At 38.6% G+C, this 21,544-nt stretch overlaps 1 protein-coding gene across 2 annotated transcripts; it reads left to right on the top strand.

Annotated features, from left to right (window-relative positions):
* Window positions 1–350: 350 nt before the first annotated feature.
* LOC121725552 (UDP-glucosyltransferase 2-like) lies at window positions 351–20,466 on the top strand. Of its 2 annotated transcripts, none has more exons than XM_042112561.1 (10): window positions 351–374; window positions 4,166–4,323; window positions 4,917–5,004; window positions 6,817–6,973; window positions 9,102–9,296; window positions 10,752–10,971; window positions 11,456–11,675; window positions 12,631–12,850; window positions 13,877–13,980; window positions 20,268–20,466. In XM_042112561.1, the coding sequence occupies exons 2-10, from the start codon at window positions 4,183–4,185 to the stop codon at window positions 20,447–20,449; spliced, it is 1,527 nt and encodes a 508-aa protein (XP_041968495.1). In that variant the 5' UTR covers window positions 351–374; window positions 4,166–4,182; the 3' UTR covers window positions 20,450–20,466. The 2 variants fall into 2 exon arrangements, with proteins under 2 accessions (XP_041968495.1, XP_041968494.1); XM_042112560.1 differs by lacking the exon at window positions 351–374 and adding an exon at window positions 851–970.
* The last annotated feature ends 1,078 nt before the right edge of the window (window positions 20,467–21,544 follow it).

Raw genomic sequence — 21,544 nt, 5'->3', positions numbered from 1 at the left:
TTAACTTGTGGGTCGCGACCCCCCGGGGGTCGCCTTTCATAGTTATTAGTACCTTTCGTATTAACGAAATAACTTAGTTATTGAAATCGTATATCTATATTAATATGTTTACTTATACTTGTTTTACTCAGATATTTTATGAGATTGATCCTCATGTTCTTAGTATTAAAGGGCACATTCCCTTGAAGGTCCTCTCTGGTAAACGTTTCATAAAGAAGCTAGTAAGTATTATTATCATTTAAGTATACGTGAATCAACTATAATCATTTAAGCATACGTGTTTATTGTTTGATAATAAAAATATTGTGATAATGTAATGACTAATGATTAGATTTAAGTCATAGTGACTATCAGTTGGACCGATTTGTTAATAGGTAAGTACATTATTTTTCAATTATTATCATAGGTGGAAGAAGTTATTTCCGCTATTATAGGTATTTATTTGTTTTAAAATAATTGTTATCGTTGAGTTGAACTCTTACGTTATCGGTTATGTATTTTTTGCGACAATTCTGTAAGTGTCTGAGCAAGTGATTCTGTATTAGAAGCCTTGAGATTACGTCTTACTTAGATAAGTTGAATTAACGTAATACTTAATCTCTTTGTGGACCATGGCGCCATAGGACGTAGCTCACAAGTCTTAGTGGTCGTTGGTTCGATTCCCGTGTTGAAAAATGTTCTTTCCAAGTTCGAACCGGCCATCGTCACTGATATCGATGTAGGCTGCATTATCGGAATGGTTATAAAAAATTATAAATAGTCAGCATGAATTGCAAGAAAATATACATTTAAAGCAATCAACTATGATTATATTTGCATTACAGCAGCCTGCAGCGGTATTTATTTCGCAGTCGTATTACATTGATTACAATTTATCATGTTTTCAACGTTATGTGTCGTGTAAGAGCTGTCTATTTGGACATTATTGAAAGAGATTTCCAACAAATCAATATTACTTCAAGGCGCCAAGGTACCTAACATTTTTTTGTATTATGAAATCCAAAATAATATTTTTTAATTTCACAGCGTTCATAATAATCACAGTTCATATGAGTAGGGTACGATTTTATTAACCCACACATATTAGATAACTAGCTGTTGCCCGCGACTTCGTCCGCGTGGACTTCAGTTTATAGCGCGCGGTGTCAACAAAATTGGTGTCAAAAGCTTTTTAAAACCCTGGTACCCCTTAAATCAAAATACCCAAAACAGCCGTGTAGTGTGCACATAATATTATTATTTTTTTAATTAAACTCTTTTATACCAAATTTTAAAGGCGCTTATTTAGCTTTACACAACTTAGCTGCATTACACAACTTTAGCTTTACCCATATACTATTTAGTTTTTTTATTATTGGTATGGTATGTTATTTATTATTGGTATGCTGTTGTTTCTGATATCTATGTTGGTAGGTGAGTTATTCGATAACGTGCATAACAATCGAAAGAATCGAAAAACTAAGCCCCACATGGTACCACCTCTTATAGAAATACATATGAGCAAAGCGATAGCGCGATCTACGCGACTCTTGGCGCCATCTGTTATGAGTTTTGGAACGAACTAACTTAATTTGAACAAATTTACGCATAAACACCCTCTTACAACCCCTTTTTCCAGTAAAATAGTAGCCTATGTCCTTTCTCAGGCTTTAGAATATCTGTGTACAAAATTTCATTACAATCGGTTCAGTAGTTTTGGCGCTGTTGTTTCTGATATCTAATAACGTGTATAACAATCGAAAGAATCGAAAAACCTACTTTAACTGTCAACATGGTACTACCTCTTATAAAAATACACATGAGCAAGCGATAGCGCGATCTAGGTGACTCTTCGAGCCATCTGTTATGAGTTTTTGGAACTAACTTAATTTGAACAAATTTAGGCATTTTCACCCCCTTACAACCCCTTTTTCCAGTTAAAAAGTAGCCTATGTCCTTTCTCAGGCTTAAGACTATCTATGTACAAAATTTCATTACAATCGGTTCAGTACTTTTGGCGTGAAAGCGAGACAGACAGACAGACAGACAGATATACTTTCGCATTTATAATATTAGTATAGACTAGCTGTTGCCCGTGACTTCGTCCACGTGGACTTTAGTTTACAGCGCGCGGTGTCAACAAAATTTGTGTCAAATTTAAAAACTTTTTAAAACCCTGGTTAGTGGTACCCCTCTTAGGGCCGCGCTACACCGGAATGGCAGCGCTGAAAGTGCTCGCCTCGCCGCTGCCATTCCGGTGTAGCGCGGCCCTTAATTAATCAAAATACCCAAAAACAGCTGTGCAGTGTGCACATAATCCATACTAATATTATAAATGCGAAAGTATCTCTGTCTGTCTGTCTGTCTGTCAGTCTCGCTTTCACGGCAAACGCCAAAACTACCGAATCGATTGTAACGAAATTTTGTATACAGATAGTCTAAAGCCTGAGAAAGGACATAGGCTACTTTTTTACTGGAAAAAAGGGTTGTCAAGGGGTGAAAATGCGTAAATTTGTTCAAATTAAGTTGGTTCCAAAAATTCATAATAGATGGCGCCGTGCGTCTTCTACATCGCGCTGACGCTTGCTCAAAAGTCTTTCTATAAGAGGTGATATCATCTTACATTTAAGTTTCGATTTTTTTCGATTGTTATATCTATTCTACGGTATTAAATAACTCAGTACTTTATCTGTGCAGTGACGTAACCTTAAACCTATCAATGATAAATAGTTTATGGGTAAAGTTGTGTAATTGGGGGGCTAAATAAGCTTTAAAATTTGGCATAAAATAAACAGTTTAATATAAAAAAATGAAATACTTATTGTGTGCACACTGCACAGCTGTATTGATTTAAGGGGTACCAGGGTTTTTTATAAAAGCTTTTGACACCAATTTTGTTGACATCGCACTTTATAAACTGAAGTCCACGCGGACGAAGTCGCGGGCAACAGCTAGTAACTAATAAGTATGATTAGTTCTATGTTACAATAAAGTAAAAAATAAAACGCCATCTGTTGAATCGTATTAGAACTAAAATGTTCATTGCATCGATATATTTCTGGATTTTTTATAATATAATACATAAAATATATTTAAGTAAAAATAAAACGCCATCTGTTTTCATATATTAGAATTAAAATGTTGATTGCATTGATATATTTTCTGGATGGAATATAGGCCAACACGGTACACAACTCCTTTATTTTAGAGCGCCTTCTGTTGTCAACTTGTCACATATATTAGAAATGCAGTAGGAGTTCTATAAGATAAGATAGATTGATTATTATTATACCAAGTGATAATATTATTAAACATAATATTCTAACGTATTAAAAACTATAAACAAAAACATAATAACTAATAAATGATTAATTCTATGTTACAATGAAGTAAAAAATAAAACGCCATTTGTTGAATCGTATTAGAACTAAAATGTTCATTGCATCGATATATTTCTAGATTTTTTATAATATTATACATAAAATATATTTAAGATTTTTGAAATTTTATTTTAATACACATCCAAGACCCAGGAACATTGAAAACTTTTTTGTTCCGCCTGCGGGACTCGAACCCAGGACCCCCGGGATGAGCGCTGGCCACGCGCAATGCGAATTCATTTTCATCGATATTTTCATGGAAATAGGATATTTTCCCACATCAAAATGTAGCCTATGTCCTTTCTCAGACTCTAGAATAACTGTGTGCAAAATTTCATTGCAATCGGTTCAGTAGTTTTGGCGTGAAAGCGAGACAGACAGACAGACAGACAGAGATACTTTCGCATTTATAATATTAGTATGGATTTTTCTTTTTGACCGACTTCCAAAAAGGAGGAGGTAATACGTTCGGTTGTATGTATCTTTTTTTTTTAACCGTTTGTACCGACTTCAAAATAATGAAGACTGTGGTTTGTACTGTAATCTGTATAAATAGTTGAGAATTAGACGAATTCTGAAAAAGGCACTATTAAAGAATTTAAAACTTTTTAGTTCATATATTACTATTGTTTTTACCTTGGAAGTCGGTTTTAATTTTTTTGTTAAAAATAATAATTATGATTTAAATCGGCGCTTTAGTAATATACCCTCATTTTAACCGAAGTATATATTATTTATATCTACATTCTACATATCACACATAAGTAAATACTTTATTAAAGAATTGACGATATTAATGATGATAGAAACACTTGGGGCAATCATGAAGCTGCTTCTCTGCTTGGCGTCCCTGCTGTGGACGGCGTCCGCCTACAGGATCCTGGTGATGACTCCTCTCCCCTCCAAGAGCCATCATCACCTCGGCAAGGGCATCGTCAGGTCGCTGCTGAAAGCTAATCATGAGGTCGGTATGAAAGTTCTGACTGAAAAGTGAAGTTTTTTTTCAAAACAATGATAAAATTATTGGATTGAAAAATAAAACTTTTCTCCTTTTCTTTCCCTTTCTACGAAAATTGAATTTTAGTAAAGAAATTGTTAGTGCACTTTAATAAGTTGATCGCACATTTAGCACCGAAATTATTCAGCACCGAATACGCGCGTCTACGAAATGCGGCGCGTACGGTGCGCACGAATGCGCGAGGCTTCACATCATTTTACAACGAATTCTAAAATGCGGCACGTTCGGCGCGTGCGTGCTGATACATGTGCGACACTGACCTCTGTGTATTATAGAGGTCAGTGATGTGCGATCACCTATAGAATTCGCTGGGCTCGACATAAACCATTACGGGCTCCCAGTTCTCAGTTCCCACACATAACTGCGAATTCGTGCGAATTCGCATCGCAATGACCAATGACGTTTTTATTGTGAGTTTTGTCGCAGATAATATAATATGCGATGCGATGCTAATTCGCAACTGCAAGTGAAAGATGTTAATATAAAAACTTTGTATAGGAGCCCTATCGTTGTTCAATCAATCTTTCATAATATTCCAGGTAACGTGGGTATCGCCGTTCCCTGAAAAACAGTCAGTGAAGGGTTTGACGATCGTGGATGTTAGCTCTATCCTCGATGAAGTCAGTTGTGAGTATTATTTACTTTTTAGGGTTCCGTACCTCAAAAGGAAAAAACGGAACCCTTATAGGATCACTTTGTTGTCCGTCTGTCCGTCCGTCCGTCTGTCAAGACCCTTTTTCTCAGGAACGCGTGGAGGTATGAAGCTGAAATTTATATCAATTACTCAGGTCTACTGTCCCTTGAAGCTGTGAAAAAATCAAACTTCTAAGCCAACGCAATCAAAAGATACAGCCGTTTATGCCGCAAATTTTCGACACTTGCAAGGGAATCAAAACCTACAGGGTGCTTCCCGTGAACTCAGAATCTTGAAATTTGGTACGAAGCAACGTCTTATAGCATAGATAAAGGAAAAATTACGAAAACCATAAATTTTTAGTTACATCACATAATATTTTTTTTTTAATAATTTTAAACTTACTACCCATTTCCTCATAAACGCGTAGAGGTATTAAATTGAAATTCATACCAAATACTCAGGTCTATAATACCTTTAAGCTGTCGGAACCCTCGGTGCGCGAGTCCGACTCGCACTTGGCCGGTTTTTTTTATTTATTAGATACTAGCTGTCCCGGCAAACGTTTCTTTGCCATACTTATAAAGTATTTCGCTCGTATTATTTTATTGAAGTGACTAAATAAGTATGTCACCATGGCAACGTCTATCGCTATCCCGTCGCACAAACAATGGTCGCCGTCAGTCTCGAGTTGTAATAATTTACTATAAATCAGTAAAGCCGTTTGGGAGGAGTACGGTGACTAACATTGCGACCCGAGAATTTTATACTTATCTATGACAAGATTTAAGTAAGTACGTACTTCAAATATGATGTAGGTACCTACTTCAAATGTTTTTAAAAACCAAGTAACTAAATGTCGATTTGGCAAAAACTCTTGAATTCCGGCAAAACCACAAGTTCCAATTCAGCGATTTCCCTAATCAATCTTCACTTTTGAAGTCGATGCCAGCACTGCCAGCCCCAAAAATTACTGAGAACCTTGATATAATACAAGTTATACAACTCATATTTAAGTTAGACTGGCCATAGACGGACCGCATATTTCAGACCGACTGCTCTAGAGCGGTCGCATAGACCGTTCGCTCCGACCACTCAAGAACTGCTCGAGCGGTCCGTGTATAATTGCAGATATGAAGTTTATTTAGTATGGAAACTGCAGATCGCCGCGTGGCAGCCGCATCATGCAGTCGGTCTCGACTGCAAGAGTCAAGTCCGTCCATGGCCGGCATTGATGGCGCCTCTTCACAATCGGCGATGATCGGCACTCGTTGATCGCCTGTGATCGGCAAGGTAATCGCCACGATCATCGTGCAAGCATCCACAAGATCGTCCGCGTTCATTCATTGAGCGGCAAGCCATCAAGATAGACGTGGAGGCTTATTTTATCTTTGTGAAATTTATGTTTGGGATTCCATATTACTGGGTGGTTTTGATAAAGTTCTATGAACTTAAATGTCCCTTCATTTGACCACCCAGTAGCCATGGTTTTGCACTTGCACTAACTTTTATTTTATAAACAAAAGCCGACGCGACGGACGTACGCACGGCTCCGCTGTCCTCCGGTGAATGAATGATCGGCGATCGTGTGGGCACGCGCTGCCGACTACACGCGATTCCCTTTGATGCGTGTCCAAAAAACCGACAAGTCACCGATCGCGGCGATCACGACGGCGACTATGGACGATCATGGCCGACTACAGGCGAGTAGCCCCTCTACACAATCGTGCTCGCGCGTAATCGCATATGATCGCCGATTGTGAAGAGGCGCCATGAAGTTTTAACCGATGTCTCCCTTCTTTGAGCTCTGGATGTAAGCGGCAACGGCTGGTCGGAGGTAAAGGAGCTGACGCGCAACATCTCGTTGGCCAACCTGCATCACCCCGCGGTCCGCGAGCTGATCACCCATCAGCAGTTCGATGCCATCGTCAATGAGTGGTTCATGAACGATATAGAGGCTGGGTACGGTTAAAACTTCTCTTTTTTCGATGGTCTGCTGGGCTAGCATGGCCTTTAAGATTTGTTTCCACTTTCCGGTCTTCGTAGGGAAATTACTATAGTTTCTTGGACAAAAGATCTTGCTTCAAAGTAAATAATATATTGTCGTAGCTCGTAATTCAACGACAACAGAACTTTTATTTAAGAAACTATAGTTATTTCTACTCCACGAAGACTGAAAACCAATCTACCAGGGCCATGCAAAGTGGGCTGGTGAGTAAGGTCATATTCCTGGACCAAAGATATCAAGATATCTTGGATCGGATGTGAATTCAGACGTTTTGTTATCAGGAAGCGACTAACCCTAAATTGTCGATTTTATAATTCATTTTTATATTTAGAAATAAGCCCCGAATTGTTTCATTTTCTAAACATAGATACTACATTATATTTCCGAGGATCCGACCAAGCGAAAACACGATATCTTAAAATTTTCTCGATAGAAAAAAATCACAAAGTTGCATCTAATTTTCACGAATTTTTCATAAAAATATATATTGCCATAACCGTGCATTAAACTAAGTTAATATTTAACACGTCATTGTATAAAATTCTATCATTGAGAATCTGACCTAGCGTATTTTTAAAATGTTGTATATTTGTTTCGTGCTAGGGATCGAAGGACTTGGAGAGAAAGACCTACTGACTCTCTTGAAGACTTTATTCACTAGCCCTAGGTCTAACACAAAACACTAGGTCCAAAACACTAAGCACTATCACTGTCCTAGGGCCAGTGACGGATTAAGACTACGGTATGTGATGCCCTAAGCAATCCATACCTATGGGCCCCCCTATCTGTATGTCAACTATAGAATCGGTCTTTAAGCCTTTACCGCCCAAAAACATTAGTTTTTTTTCTAGAAACTTTTTTTGGTGTGGTTTTTGGTGACGTGAGAGTGAGATGTGAACGTGCCCTAAGGTGGATTTTTTGTGCTTCCTCTGGTGCCCCCTCAGACGTGATGCCCTAGGCAATTGCTTAATTTGATAAAGGGTTAATCCGCCACTGCCTAGGGCGTAGCCAAGTCGTAGGTTTCACTGGTTCACTCACTATTGATCATTTGTTTTCACTCCGAAGTCGCCTTGACGATCGCTTTAACTGAACTGATTGACTGGCTCGTCTACCTGCGTAAACAAGCGTGGAATGTTTCTACAAAATTCGCGCATGTACTCGCGCACCTTACGCCATCTAGTATCGAGTAGGGAAATTATAATGTCTGTGTTTCCCGATAAGTTCCGCTGATGGCACTGTGTGTCCATATCCGTAACAATGTTTATCAAGTTATTGAGAAAAAAACTAATTTGGCGATGAATCCGCGACCCGCGTCGTCCTATTTCACCTGGCATATGAAAGACGGGCGTGAGTGTGAATTTCCCCGATAAGTTCCGCTGCTTTGACGCTAGATGGCACTGTGTGTCCGTATCCGTAACAATGTTTATCGAGGCATTGAGAAAAAAACTAATTTGGCGATGAATCCGCGACCCGCGTCGTCCTATTTCACCTGGCATATGAAAGACGGGCGTGAGTGTGAATTTCCCCGATAAGTTCCGCTGCTTTGACGCTAGATGGCACTGTGTGTCCGTATCCGTAACAATGTTTATCGAGGCATTGAGAAAAAAACTAATTTGGCGATGAATCCGCGACCCGCGTCGTCCTATTTCACCTGGCATATGAAAGACGGGCGTGAGTGTGAAGAGACAATTGTTGATTGAAATGTTTTTGAAATTGAAATGTTTGATTTTTTGCGATAGTCGCCCTCTTAACATAAAAAATGTAGATAATATTATCTAAAAATATTTTTAGACGTTATGACATTTTGGAAAATTAGCTCTATGATCCATCCTTAATAATTTCTAGATTCAGGATCCTATCCAGGGTATTGCGTTATGCAGACTATTAACTCACAGTAAGGGTATGCAAGTAGCATGTGTGGCGGACCAACCATAAAGGTAGTGGCCTCACCGCTCGGTCGGAAGATGCAGTTCCATTGGGAATGTTTTGGTAATGTTTATGTAGCCTTTAGGTAAACAAGTTTGGGAGCGTTTATGGAAACATGAGTTTCTGCTATTCCACATATCCCATTTTGTCTCACAGTTTCGCAGCAGTCCAACAAGCACCCTGGATAATCCTCAGCAGCATCGTGATGCACCCGCACCTAGAGGGGCAGGTGGACAGCGTCAAGTCCGTCTCCACCATCCCCATGGTGGTTACTCGGTACAGCGTGCCCATGACCTTCTCCGAGAGATTCCTTAACACCATGATTTATTGGGTCATGATGCTCGATTACTGGTAAGTTAGGTGCTGACTAATATGCGGTACTTATAAATAAAATGAAGCGAAGGTGTGTCTGTACTCTGTCTGCTTGTTATGGCGGCCATACACCATGCTTCCTATCGTCCAATCGGCATGACGCTACCGATTGGATCAGTTAGAACAGCTGACAGTGTGTGGGAGTGGATTGTGCCGTTAAGTATAACTGCGGCTCTAGACAAGTGGCAAGCGATTGTCGTAAGCGCTAACGCTACAAAATGTATGCGATTTGACATATTAAGTCATCGCTTCGCTAGAGAATACTAATGTCAAATTTCATACATTTTGTTGGCGTTTACGATAATCGCTTGACACTAATTGTCTCTAGGCCCTGTTATAGTACGGGAGACCTAGAACATTTTTTTTAAATTACTAACAAGCTAATTTTTGTTGAGTAGCTTTATTTTGATAAGACGAACAACATTTTTATTTTCGAAAAATCTCGAAAGTACTGTATGTACCTATACAAATAGAACAATCCATATTTTAGGACCATCAAGTCAAAGTACGAAATCCTTTCTATCTCTGTTAGCTACCAAAATAATAATGTTGTTCGTCTTATCAAAATGAAGATACCTACAAAAAATTAGCTTGTTAGTAATAAAAAAAATTGTTGTAGGGCTCCCGGACTATTATGCCAATCCACTTCCACACACTGTCAGTTCTAACTGATCCAATCGTTAGCGTCATGCCGATTGGACGATAGGAAGCATGGTGTATGGCCGCCATTACCTTTTCAAGCTTACACCGCTGGGCTAATATGATGTAATTTGATGTGGAGATAATATTATAAGTCCATTGAAATTGATCATTTTCCGTATAGAAATACGTTTATCGCTTAGACCTTAGGGAACGTATATTCAGTGCAATAAAAAATATTATGCAAAGATGCAGTCCAATATAATCCACCTTTATAGACAAGTAGATGTTTCCTATGCACTAAGCGTTTTTCGTTTTGTAATTCGTTTATTGCGAAAAAGGGACGTTGTCCTTTACTGTCCAAAGTACCTCAAAGTACCTCAAAGTACCTCAAAGTACTCAAAGTATCTGTCTGCGAAGACAGACAAACGCATTTGTAATACTACCGTTCACTGATAAAAATATGAGTAGAAATCACAGACATAGATCAAGATAGATACCGCATGTCGCTCCATTTGCATGAAAACGAGCGTGTCACTCTTTTGCTACCTACTGTGATGTGCCGACGATAAGAAACGTGTCCATTAGGTATCTAGTTCAACGTTTCTATTTGAATTTTAAAATTCCGATTGACGTCCGATTCCGATAGCAGACTAAAGAACAGACTTTCGAAAGACGAGCATTGCTCGTCGTTTGGGTACGCGACATGACACGCGAAGTACATACACATGCGGTATATATCTTGATCTATGTCTGTGGTAGAAATTGTTTTAATAAAATAGGTTGATATTTCAGGAAAGACAGTTACGACAGAGAGGCTCTCTATAAGAAAGAATTCGGTCCGCTAGCCGAAGCGAGGGGGGTGGAACTGCCCCCTCTGTCGGCGGCGATTCGCAACGTCTCCATAATGCTGGTCAATTCTCACCCTTCCATTGCGCACACACAGAGTCTGCCGCCTAACGTTGTGGATGTCGGAGGATTTCATATAGACGAGGACGTACCTCCGTTGCCTAAGGTATTTTTTGCCTAAGCGAGCAGGGCCGGGTAATGGATTTATGAGTAGGTATAGTCCACTTTAATTTCGCCGCCCCATGTACGAAAAATCTGCTGCCATCGTAGGACGCCATAGGACGCTAGTCGCTACCGCCTAGACCAGCCCTAGTAGATAAGTGGCAAGCGATTATCGTAAACGCTAACAAAATGTATGCGATTTGACATAAGTCATCGCTTCGTTAGCGAATACTAATGTCAAATACTGCCCACTTTGAGAACAAATTATGTTTTAGCGCCCCCATTGTTTCAATTTTTAAATACATCCAGATGACATAAATCACCCCCCAAGCCTCTACACAACGCCCAAACCTTCAACGCCCACAAGGGGGCGTTATCGCCCACTTTGGGAAAGGCTGCTTTAACAGCATAACTTTGATGATGTGACCGTTCTTGTTATTAGCACAATGAACTTTATTTAAAATAGGTAAGTATAAAAATCTTTTCAGGATCTACAAAGCATTCTCGATTCTTCGAAACAAGGCGCCATATTGTTCAGCATGGGATCTATACTAAAAATGTCAACTCTATCAAAATCGACAAAGGAATACTTGATCAATTTGTTTAGCAAATTACCCTACACTATCATCTGGAAATCCGACGAAGAAATGAAAAATCTACCTAAAAATGTTTACGTTAGAAATTGGTTGCCACAAAACAGCATACTCGGTAAGTTAACAAAATTACATATTTTCATCTAAGTATCATTATTCTTGCATCTATAATATTTAAGGATTCCTCATCTATCATATTTATGAATTATGATAGATGCAAGAGTGTATCTGCGTCTATTCCCTCTTTACACTCAAGCCACTGAACCAATTGTGATGAAATTCATGCAATTGGCATACTTTGGGAAAGGAAAAAAGAGAATTCTTATTCCAGAAAAATTGAAGGTTCTCGCGGGACAAAGAAATATCTGCTCAAAGAAATTGCAGGAAATGTATAAAAAGAAACGTAACGGGAAAAATGTTTCTTCCCTGATGTCTTATGAAGCTGATGCATTCATTATGCAATTAGATATTTTGTTATGTGTCTGGATTTTTTGGGTTCCATCTCCATTCTTCCGATCTTTGTTTTTTTTTTGTTAGCCAATACTGTCCCACTGCTGGGCAAAGGCCTCCCTTAGGATCTTTCATTGTTCTAGCTCCTGCGCCACTGCTGGCCAGCCCGGCTGGTATGCCTCTAGCTTGTCACCTTTATTAGGCCGGCCACGGCGCGGCGGCGGCGTCCATCTTCGTGTGCCTACTATGTTGAAACCCTTGTCCTTAAATGCAGACATGTTTGTCTTTTTTTATAAAATAAGGGGGCAAACGAGCAAACGGGTCACCTGATGGAAAGCAAATACCGTTGCCCATGGACACTCGCAACATCAGAAGAGCTGCAGGTGCGTTGCCGGCCTTTTAAGACGGAATACGCTCTCTTCTTGAAGGTTTGCAGGTCGTATAGGTCCGGAAATATTACTGGTGACTGGCGAGAAACGCACGGTGGAAGACTGCCACTCATCAAGGTGATGAGGATGGTATATTTTTCGCGTGGATCGATGGCGAAAAGTTGCAGGAGCTATGATTCCGAACAATTCCTCAGAGCACTCCCCGTGATACAAACATTCTTATTTCCTCAGCTCACCCGAACGTCAAAATCTTTATATCTCACTGCGGACTGCTTAGTACCCTGGAAGCTCTGTACTTCGGAGTACCGATGCTGGCCATCCCGGTGTTCGGAGACCAGCCGCGGAACGCTGAGGACGCCGTCAGCCAGGGTCGGGCGTTGAGGGTGGACCTGGCACCAGACATGGCGCCGAAGGTAGAGGAGGCGCTAAGGGAAATGATTAGGAACGATTCGTAAGTTGGGCCGTTTTTGTAATTATTATTGTCTCGTGGAGCAGGCGGCAGGACGTCACGACTACAAAGACTTCTATTTAAACTGAGGTTTAAATTGAAGTCTTTGCACGACTACTGGTCTGAAAAAAAATGATTTTTAAGCTTGGTTGACTACTGTACCCTAAGGCTGCGTTTCCACTGAAGCGGAGCGGAGCTTAGCGGTTCCCGAATAGACCAATCGTGCTATTCCAGCGGAATGTCAGCGAGATGTCGAGCATGGTGATTGGTCAATTCGGCCTCGCTAAGCTCCGCTCCGCTTCAGTGGAAACGCAGCCTAAAACGGAACCCTAACAAGCTGATTTTTTGTATATTGATAGGTTACTAGCTATGTAATTTAAGAGTAACATTGTCCTACAAATAGAACAATCCATATTTTAGGACCATCAAGTTAAAAAAAAATGTTCTGGGGCTCCCGTAGGTACTATTGGGCTTTGAGCGTGCCGACTGGCGACCGAATCAAGATATTCCGTAATGAAAATAATCCTAACACCGTGTTAGGTTTATTTTCGACTACTCCAACGGTCGTTGTGTCCTTGCCGTGCATCGGCACGGTGTTAGTGTGCATGCGACTAGACGCATGCGAATTATAATTATTGCATAAGTTGATAAAACTGTATGCTATATGAAATAGCTTAACCGCGCAGACTCCGATTGTCACACTTTTTTTATAAGTAAGTATTTATTATTAAGATAAAGTTCAAACGCGTAAAACTACGTACCATCGAGGAAGTTGATTCCTATGCAATTGACAGACCAACGTTATTTGGTCGAATATGTCAAATCAATGTTAATTGTGATCTGTCAGCTGGGTTTGACGTAACGCGACCAAACTACTTAGGTCCCCGATTTGCAAAGGAATCAACTTTTCTGATAGTACATAAATGAATCAAATGTTGCATGAAATTCCTACCGTACTGCGTTATTTTGGGCATCTTTTAAAACAATCAGGGTAGATACTGTGACTAATCTTTATACCAATATTTTCAGATATTACAAGACGACTCAGCACCTGTCGAGGTTGTTTAAGGCGCGGCCCGTGAGTCCCTCCAGGGCGGTGTCCTTCTACATTGAACTGGCTATCGAGAGCAGAGGTAAGGCTTCTTCAGCTGAACAGCACTTGTCGACGGCTGCCGTCAATTACTGTCAACGGCTGCCGTCGATAAGTGCCGTCGACAAGTGCCGTTCGTCAGTAAGAACGCGATGTATTCACATTATGATACAAGGTAATAACTAATAATACTTCAGGGTATGTATGATGTAAGTATATAAATTATGTATGTAACAAAACATATTACATATCCTGTTGGAGTTCACTGTGAAAGTGGCAGCGCTGAACGAGCAACCTTTTTTAAACTTTTGCATGTGAAAATCCATCGCGCTGGCCGCTGGGGCGCTTGCCCATACAAATCACAAAAATAATTAGTCTTTTAGCGCTGCTACTTTCACAGTTAACTCTATATAAGGGACACATACGTCCTAAATTAGTAATATCACTTTATTTTGTTACACCCGGCATACCTACGCTTCGTTTAGCCATAAGGTACTAATCCATACTATTATATTATATATTATATAATATTATAAATGCGAAAGTATCTCTGTCTGTCTGTCTGTCTGTCTCGCTTTCACGCCAAAACTACTGAACCGATTGCAATGAAATTTTGTACACAGTTATTCTAGAGTCTGAGAAAGGACATAGGCTACATTTTGATGTGGGAAAATATCTTATTTCCATGAAAATATCGATGAAAATTAATTCGCATTGCGCGTGGCCAGCGCTCATCCCGGGGGTCCTGGGTTCGAGTCCCGCAGGCGGAACAAAAAGTTTTCAATGTTCCTGAGTCTTGGATGTGTATTAAAATAATATTTCAAAAATCTTAAATATATTTTATGTATAATATTAAGTATAAAAAATCCAGAAATATATCGATGCAATGAACATTTTAGTTCTAATACGATTCAACAGATGGCGTTTTATTTTTTACTTCATTGTAACATAGAACTAATCATACTTATTTTTTTTTTTTTTTTTTTTTTTTAATACGGCCCCTCACTTGGGACCTCTTGTTCCCCCTTCCATAAGAAGGGACAATTGCTTGCATTTATTAACTTTTTACATTCGTATTAATTTTTATGTTTTATTTACTAATATTTTAAACTTAGTTTTATTTTCTATTTCAATTTCTTTGCATCATACATTATTTCTGTAAGATCCTATTTTACTTATATTTAATTTTACATTTATTTTATATTTATATTACTATACTATACATTTTTATTAGATGATACATTTTTCTTTAATTTTTTGATACATTCACATTTATATAAATTTTTATTACATAGAATTTCAAAACATAATTTATTCATATTGCAATTTTACATTTCTTTTCGTGACTTGCTTAGTTTACATTTCTTTATTTATATTAATCCATTTTTCAAAATATTTTTTCCAATTATTTTTATGTTACATTCATATTAATATACAATTTCGTTTCATAAGGTTTCGTTATGTGCAATATTACAATTTTACAATTCAAAATAAGGTACAGTTCCATATTAACAATTGTCTTTAGCATCCAGTCCGGAACCCCGGCCAGTTTTTTAGTTGCATTGTGTTATAAAGCATAACAGAAGTGCAGTTTTGTGGTGTTGTCATAGCGCGCGCAAGTACAGGTAATAGATAAGTGTGCAGTTACAGAGAGATCGTCTTATGTGTTGTGCTATTTTGTTTTTTAGTATCTTATCTTATGCCTTACATGCTTGTCTTATTGCTTTATCAATAATGTCATGTAGGTGCAAAGAGTTTTTTTTTTTTTTTTTTTTTTTTTTCACAACACATTTACAAATTGTTTATTTGCATTGGTGTTTTTAATTACATAATTAATTACATCCAATTTACCAATTTCTGCAACCACTTAACACCATATCTCACTTAGAGTCGGGATCGTATGCGACTGTTGCGCGCGCTATGACATCCCACTTTTGACGGACCGGACATTCCGCACTAAGTGCGTTATGGCCTGTGTCATAGTGATGTTCCTTCTGACAATTCGTGCAGCACGGCCTGACACCTTCCTTACGATCATCACACTGAGACTGGTGATGCGCCCCGGAGCAGTGTGCGCATTTCTCCTCGGTGGCACTACAGAATCGCCGCCCATGTCCGTACCCTAAGCAGCGCGAGCACTGGATTAGGGGGGACTGGTCGGCGACCCTGACGCGCTGGACATCTATATATAGATGTCCTGCCTCGGTGAAACGCGCCCACAGCCCCGGAGACACAGTGAGCACCACGTGCTCAGTGTGATCATCTTTTCCCTTCCTCCTGTACTTTACTTTCATCCTATCCTCTCCCCCTCCCAGGATGTCTTCCACGAGGTGCCCATTCTGAGACCTGATGGCCTCTAACACTTCGTCATCAGTGTTGTTTTTAAGCACCCCGTACAACACAACCTGGGGGTCCTTATTCTCTATTTTCTGTGCCTCTAACTTTCCTTCCAATTTCTCTATTTTATTTAAAATTTTATCCCTATCTTTTTTGTCCCTAAAGCCCACAATGACCTTTCTTCCTTTCCCTTTCCTAATCCTGTCAACTTGTATGCCTTCCTTTCTCGCTTCTATTATCTTTCCCATCTCCTGGACTATTTCAGTAGTCGGCATAAAGTTTTCCTTGTCTGCCACAATCAGGGAGTGGAGGGTCCTGTACTTAGGCTTGCCCCGGGCGACACTCGCATATGTTGGGGGTGTCTCCCGTTCCGGTTCGCCCCGCATCATGACCTCCCGCTCCCCGACTGCGTCATTCAAAGTGTCCACTACTTTCTCTACCTCTTTTGTTAACGTTTCTACTACTTTTACCTTCTCCTGTTCTATTTTTGTATGGATACGCTCTACATTTTTAGTTGCCGTCTCTGTTAAATAGTCCCTAAGCTCATGCATCCTGACTTCCCGTTCCCCGATTACGTCTTTCAGTGTATTTACCGCTTTCCCTACCTCATTTGTTACCGTTTTCGCTACCTTTCCTTTTTCCTCTTTTATCCTTGTTTGTATACTCTCCACATTCCTTATTGCCACCTCTGTTAAATAATCCCTAATCTCTTTTAAGTCCCGCCTATACTCTTTCTTAAATTCACTTAATACCGTATTTACCTTTTCAAAACAATTACAGTTGCTTTCTATTCGCGTTTCATATTGTGTTTCGGATTTTATTTCACACTGTGTCTCTACATCGTTCATCTCTATTGTCCTTTTTTCTTGTCTATCATCCATCGTTATTATTGTCTGTAATTGTTTTAAAACGGCAGTAAGATTATCTGCTATACCAACCCTCAGCTCACCCTTCATATTTCTCGTTTGGTTTAGCAGATAAATACTTTTCTTTACTTTCCTCGACGTTTCCTCCAGCACCGCGTCCCAATTTTCTATTGGGTTATTTTCCACGGCTAAGCTATTACTTGCGCCGCCCGCGCTACCGGCGGGAGCGTCGAGGGATGGTCTATTTTTGGGCTTCTTTGTAGGGCATTTTGGAGTATGTACCATTGCCATTATTGTTGAAAAGAAATGTAAGTTTTTATAAGTATATTAATTAACTAATTTGAAGGGGGAATGCGTCTATTTGTAAAATTGTATATAGTAAAATTGTAAAAATAAAATATTAAAATATTAACTAAAATAAATTAAACTAGGTTTAAGGTTTTTATAAAATTTTTAAAATGTTTATAGTGTGTAAAGATGACTAGAATAAAACTTTTGTGTTTCAAAAGCAGAACGCGATCACGCAAAATTCTGTTGCTTTTTCTTTTTCACAGGGACTCGAGTTTCCTACTAGTTTGATTTTAAGTCCCTGCTGATTTACAATAGCAATATCTCCTTATATTTTACGTTTAAAATTATACTAATTTGTCAAATTGTTTTAATAGTAATTACTATTTTCAGTCAGTCTGTCAATTTTAAAAACCTTAATCCTAACGAGCACACTAAAAATAGTGCACTCGGTCTGTAAATTGTAATATAATATGTCAAAATAAAACCTTAACCTAACGAATGCACCGAAAATGATGCACTCGGTCTATATTCTAATAATAACTGTGATGTTACTAGTCCTAGGTCTATAGTGTGTAAATATGTGTATATTTTTGTCTGTAATATGATTAATATGTGTATATAATATAAGTATTTAACTAGTAAAATTTTCTTATCTTTGTCCCTGTAATAATACTCTTAATTTAATTATTAAAGTAATGGTAAGTACCTATAACTGTATATTCAGTTAATTAAGGACTTCGTTATCACAGTTTTATAAACTAAACTAGCAGATGCTCCAAAAGGATACAGTCTGGTCAGTTATGTACTTTCGGCTTTTTGGGCCTCGTTCCTCGTCTTTTATTTTAGTGTTTTAGACGTCTTCCGCCGGTCGAAATTAGAAATTTATGGTGTCAATCGTAGGTTTAATCCCGTATCTATAGTTTATATATAATATCTGAGTCTAAATGTATTTAGTTTTTAAGAAAAAGCTACTTTCAATTTAAATTGTAAGTGCCTATCTGTTTGAATTAATCATACTTATTAGTTATTATGTTTTTGTTTATAGTTTTTAATACGTTAGAATATTATGTTGGTGTTGTTGATTATTATTATATCACTTGGTATAATAATAATCAATCTATCTTATCTTATAGAACTCCTACTGCATTTCTAAGGAGTTCGAGTGTACCGTGTTGGCCTATATTCCATCCAGAAAATATATCAGTGCAATCAACATTTTAATTCTAATATATGAAAACAGATGGCGTTTTATTTTTTACTTCATTATTGTAACAGAACTAATCATAACTACTTTATTATATTATTATATTGTTTTTATTCATAACTAGCTGTTGCCCGCGACTTCGTCCGCGTGGACTTTAGTTTATAGCGCGCGGTGTCAACAAAATTTGTGTCAAATTTAAAAACTTTTTAAAACCCTGGTAAGTGGTACCCCTCTTAGGGCCCCGCTACACCGGCAACTAGCAGCGGAATGGCAGCGCTGAAAGTGCTCGCCTCGCCGCTGCCATTCCGTTGTAGCGCGGCCCTTAATTAATGAAAATACCCAAAAAACAGCTGTGCAGTGTGCACATAATCTATACTAATATTACAAATGCGAAAGTATCTCTGTCTGTCTGTGTGTCTGTCTGTCAGTCTCGCTTTCACGCCAAACGCCAAACTACCGAACCGATTGTAATGAAATTTTGTATACAGATAGTCTAAAGCCTGAGAAAGGACATAGGCTACTTTTTTACTGGAAAAAAGGGTTGTAAGGGGGTAAAAATGAGTAAATTTGTTCAAATTAAGTTAGTTCCAAAAATTCATAATAGATGGCGCCGTGCGTCTTCTACATCGCGCTGACGCTTGCTCAAAAGTCTTTCTATAAGAGGTGGTATCATCTTACATTTAAGTTTCGATTTTTTTCGATTGTTATATCTATTCCACGGTATTAATTAACTCAGTACTTTATCTGTGCAGTGACGTAACCTTAAACCTATCAATGATAAATAGTTTATGGGTAAAGTTGTGTAATTGGGGGGCTAAATAAGCTTTAAAATTTGGCATAAAATATAAAGTTTAATATAAAAAAATGAAATACTTATTGTGTGCACACTGCACAGCTGTATTGATTTAAGGGATACCAGGGTTTTTTTATAAAAGCTTTTGACACCAATTTTGTTGACATCGCGCGCTATAAACTGAAGTCCACGCGGACTTCAGGCTAAATCACAGAATATATCACTTATATATTCTGTGATTTAGCCAAGATAGAGTCCTAAATTATTGTGACAACGAAATTCGATAGTAAAATTAGATGGGAGTAGACATTTTAAGCACCACTAACAACACAACTCGCTTGGTAACATTCCTTTGAGGCATATTGCCACAACTTTTATGACAAAATTATCGTGTCACGAGTCACGACTCACGGCGTTTGTTGGCAAAACGGCCGAACCTATTTTGATGCAATTTAGTTTGGCAAATGGCAATTTGGTTATTGCAAAAACTATATATTTTGCCGGATCTAATATTATTTTCAGAGCCCCCGATACCATATGTGCAATACCACCCCCTAGGGGCGCCAAATCCTCATCCTTTAGGGGCGCCAAAACTAAGGGACAAACATTTTTTAGAAGAAAAAAAATTTGGTCTTTTCTTGCACTTTAATGGTACGGAACTTTTGGTGCGCGAGTCCGACTCGCACTTGGCCGATTTTCATTTGCTTTATTTCACCTACCTACCATAAAAAAGATTTTAAATGCCTTAAAGGGCGCCAAAGTCCTTTTTTGCACACAGGCGCCAGTATCCCTTACGGGGGCCCTGATTATTTTTATTCAATTGTTTGTCTTAATTTCAGGAGCCTTCCACTTGAGATCCAAGGCGTTGCTGTACTCGTGGTATGAGATCCAAAACTTGGATGTGATGGCTGCCGTCCTCCTCATTTTAGTCGTATTATACTTGATCTTAAGAACAGTTTTAAGGCTTATCTGTAGGTGTTTCAGAAAATCAAATGTTAATTTAGATAAAAAGAAGAAATAATTATAAATTATTGCTAAGTGAGCCAATTTTATAAATAATTGTAATACAAAATATTGTTTCGTATATCTGTTTTGTTTTATTTAGGGCCCTTCCACACGACGTTTTTGTACGCTCGTTTGTATCGATACAAACGTAAGTTGTACGCTCAGCAAACGCAAGGAAGCGTTACACGATCCTTATTTTTGTATCGATACAAACGCACGTTTTTCGAACGCAAGTAGGACCAAAGAATATAATTATTATATTAGTTGTACCAATTATCTATTCTGTGGTTGTACCAAGTAGGACGTGCTGTAAGCGCGCGCTTGTATCGCGTTTTAAATATCGCGTTCGTGTCGCGGACCGCGGTGGGGGATACGGCGCGGCGCGCGCGCCCCTCCTCCACCCGTCGCTCCCTGTTGAGTGATGAGTCGCAGTTTGTTTGTATCGATACAAATGCGTGTTCAAAGCGCGTTACAATAGCATTCAATTTGCGTCTGTATCGATACAAACGCGCGTTAAAAGCGCGCTTCATTAGCGTTCAACTTGCGTTTGTATCGATAGAAACGTGCGTTTCATTTGCGTCAAAAACCGTGTAATATATTAGTAGGATGTGTATGTAAGACTGATTGAGTGATATGAACACATTATAAATAATAATCAAGGTTTTTCTTTAATATAATTCCACTAATAGCAAAAAAGTAAAAAGCCGGATAGTCGGTGCTTTTTGCCGACTATTCGCTGACTAGTCGGCGACTATGGAAGTGGCCGGTACACATACACATCCTAAAGTATTATCACTTAGTTTTGTTACACCCTGTATAAATTAATAAGGTATCCAATATAATCTAATGATGGTTAGTCATTAGTTTATTACACCTAAATAGAAATGTTTATCAAATTCTGTTAGTCATGTTAAAATGCGAGAACGGCTGAACCGCTTTGGCTAAATTTAGTCTTGGAATATTCGTGGAAGTTCAAGGGTCATAAGTTAATATTTAGGTTGGGTTGCACCAACTAACTTTAACTATAACTGTAACTTTAACTTTAACTACAATGCAAAATGTCAAATCTTTGGTTAAAGTTAAAAATGGACGCTATCGGCATATTTAACCA

This window comes from Aricia agestis, chromosome 3 (assembly GCF_905147365.1).
Source record: "Aricia agestis chromosome 3, ilAriAges1.1, whole genome shotgun sequence".
In the NCBI taxonomy this organism is placed as follows: Eukaryota; Metazoa; Arthropoda; class Insecta; order Lepidoptera; family Lycaenidae; genus Aricia; species Aricia agestis.
Note: the sequence above shows the minus strand (reverse complement) of the source record. Positions and strands in the feature narration are given on the sequence as shown.

What these genes read in the sequence shown, in the direction of transcription:
- LOC121725552 (XM_042112560.1), top strand. Translation starts at nt 892, where the DNA reads ATGTGTCGTGTAAGAGCTGTCTATTTGGACATTATTGAAAGAGATTTC. An exon ending in TATTACTTCAAGGCGCCAAG is followed by an intron (nt 971 to 4,165) that starts GTACCTAACATT and finishes TAATGATGATAG; the next exon opens with AAACACTTGGGGCAATCATG. An exon ending in GAAATGATTAGGAACGATTC is followed by an intron (nt 12,851 to 13,876) that starts GTAAGTTGGGCC and finishes CAATATTTTCAG; the next exon opens with ATATTACAAGACGACTCAGC.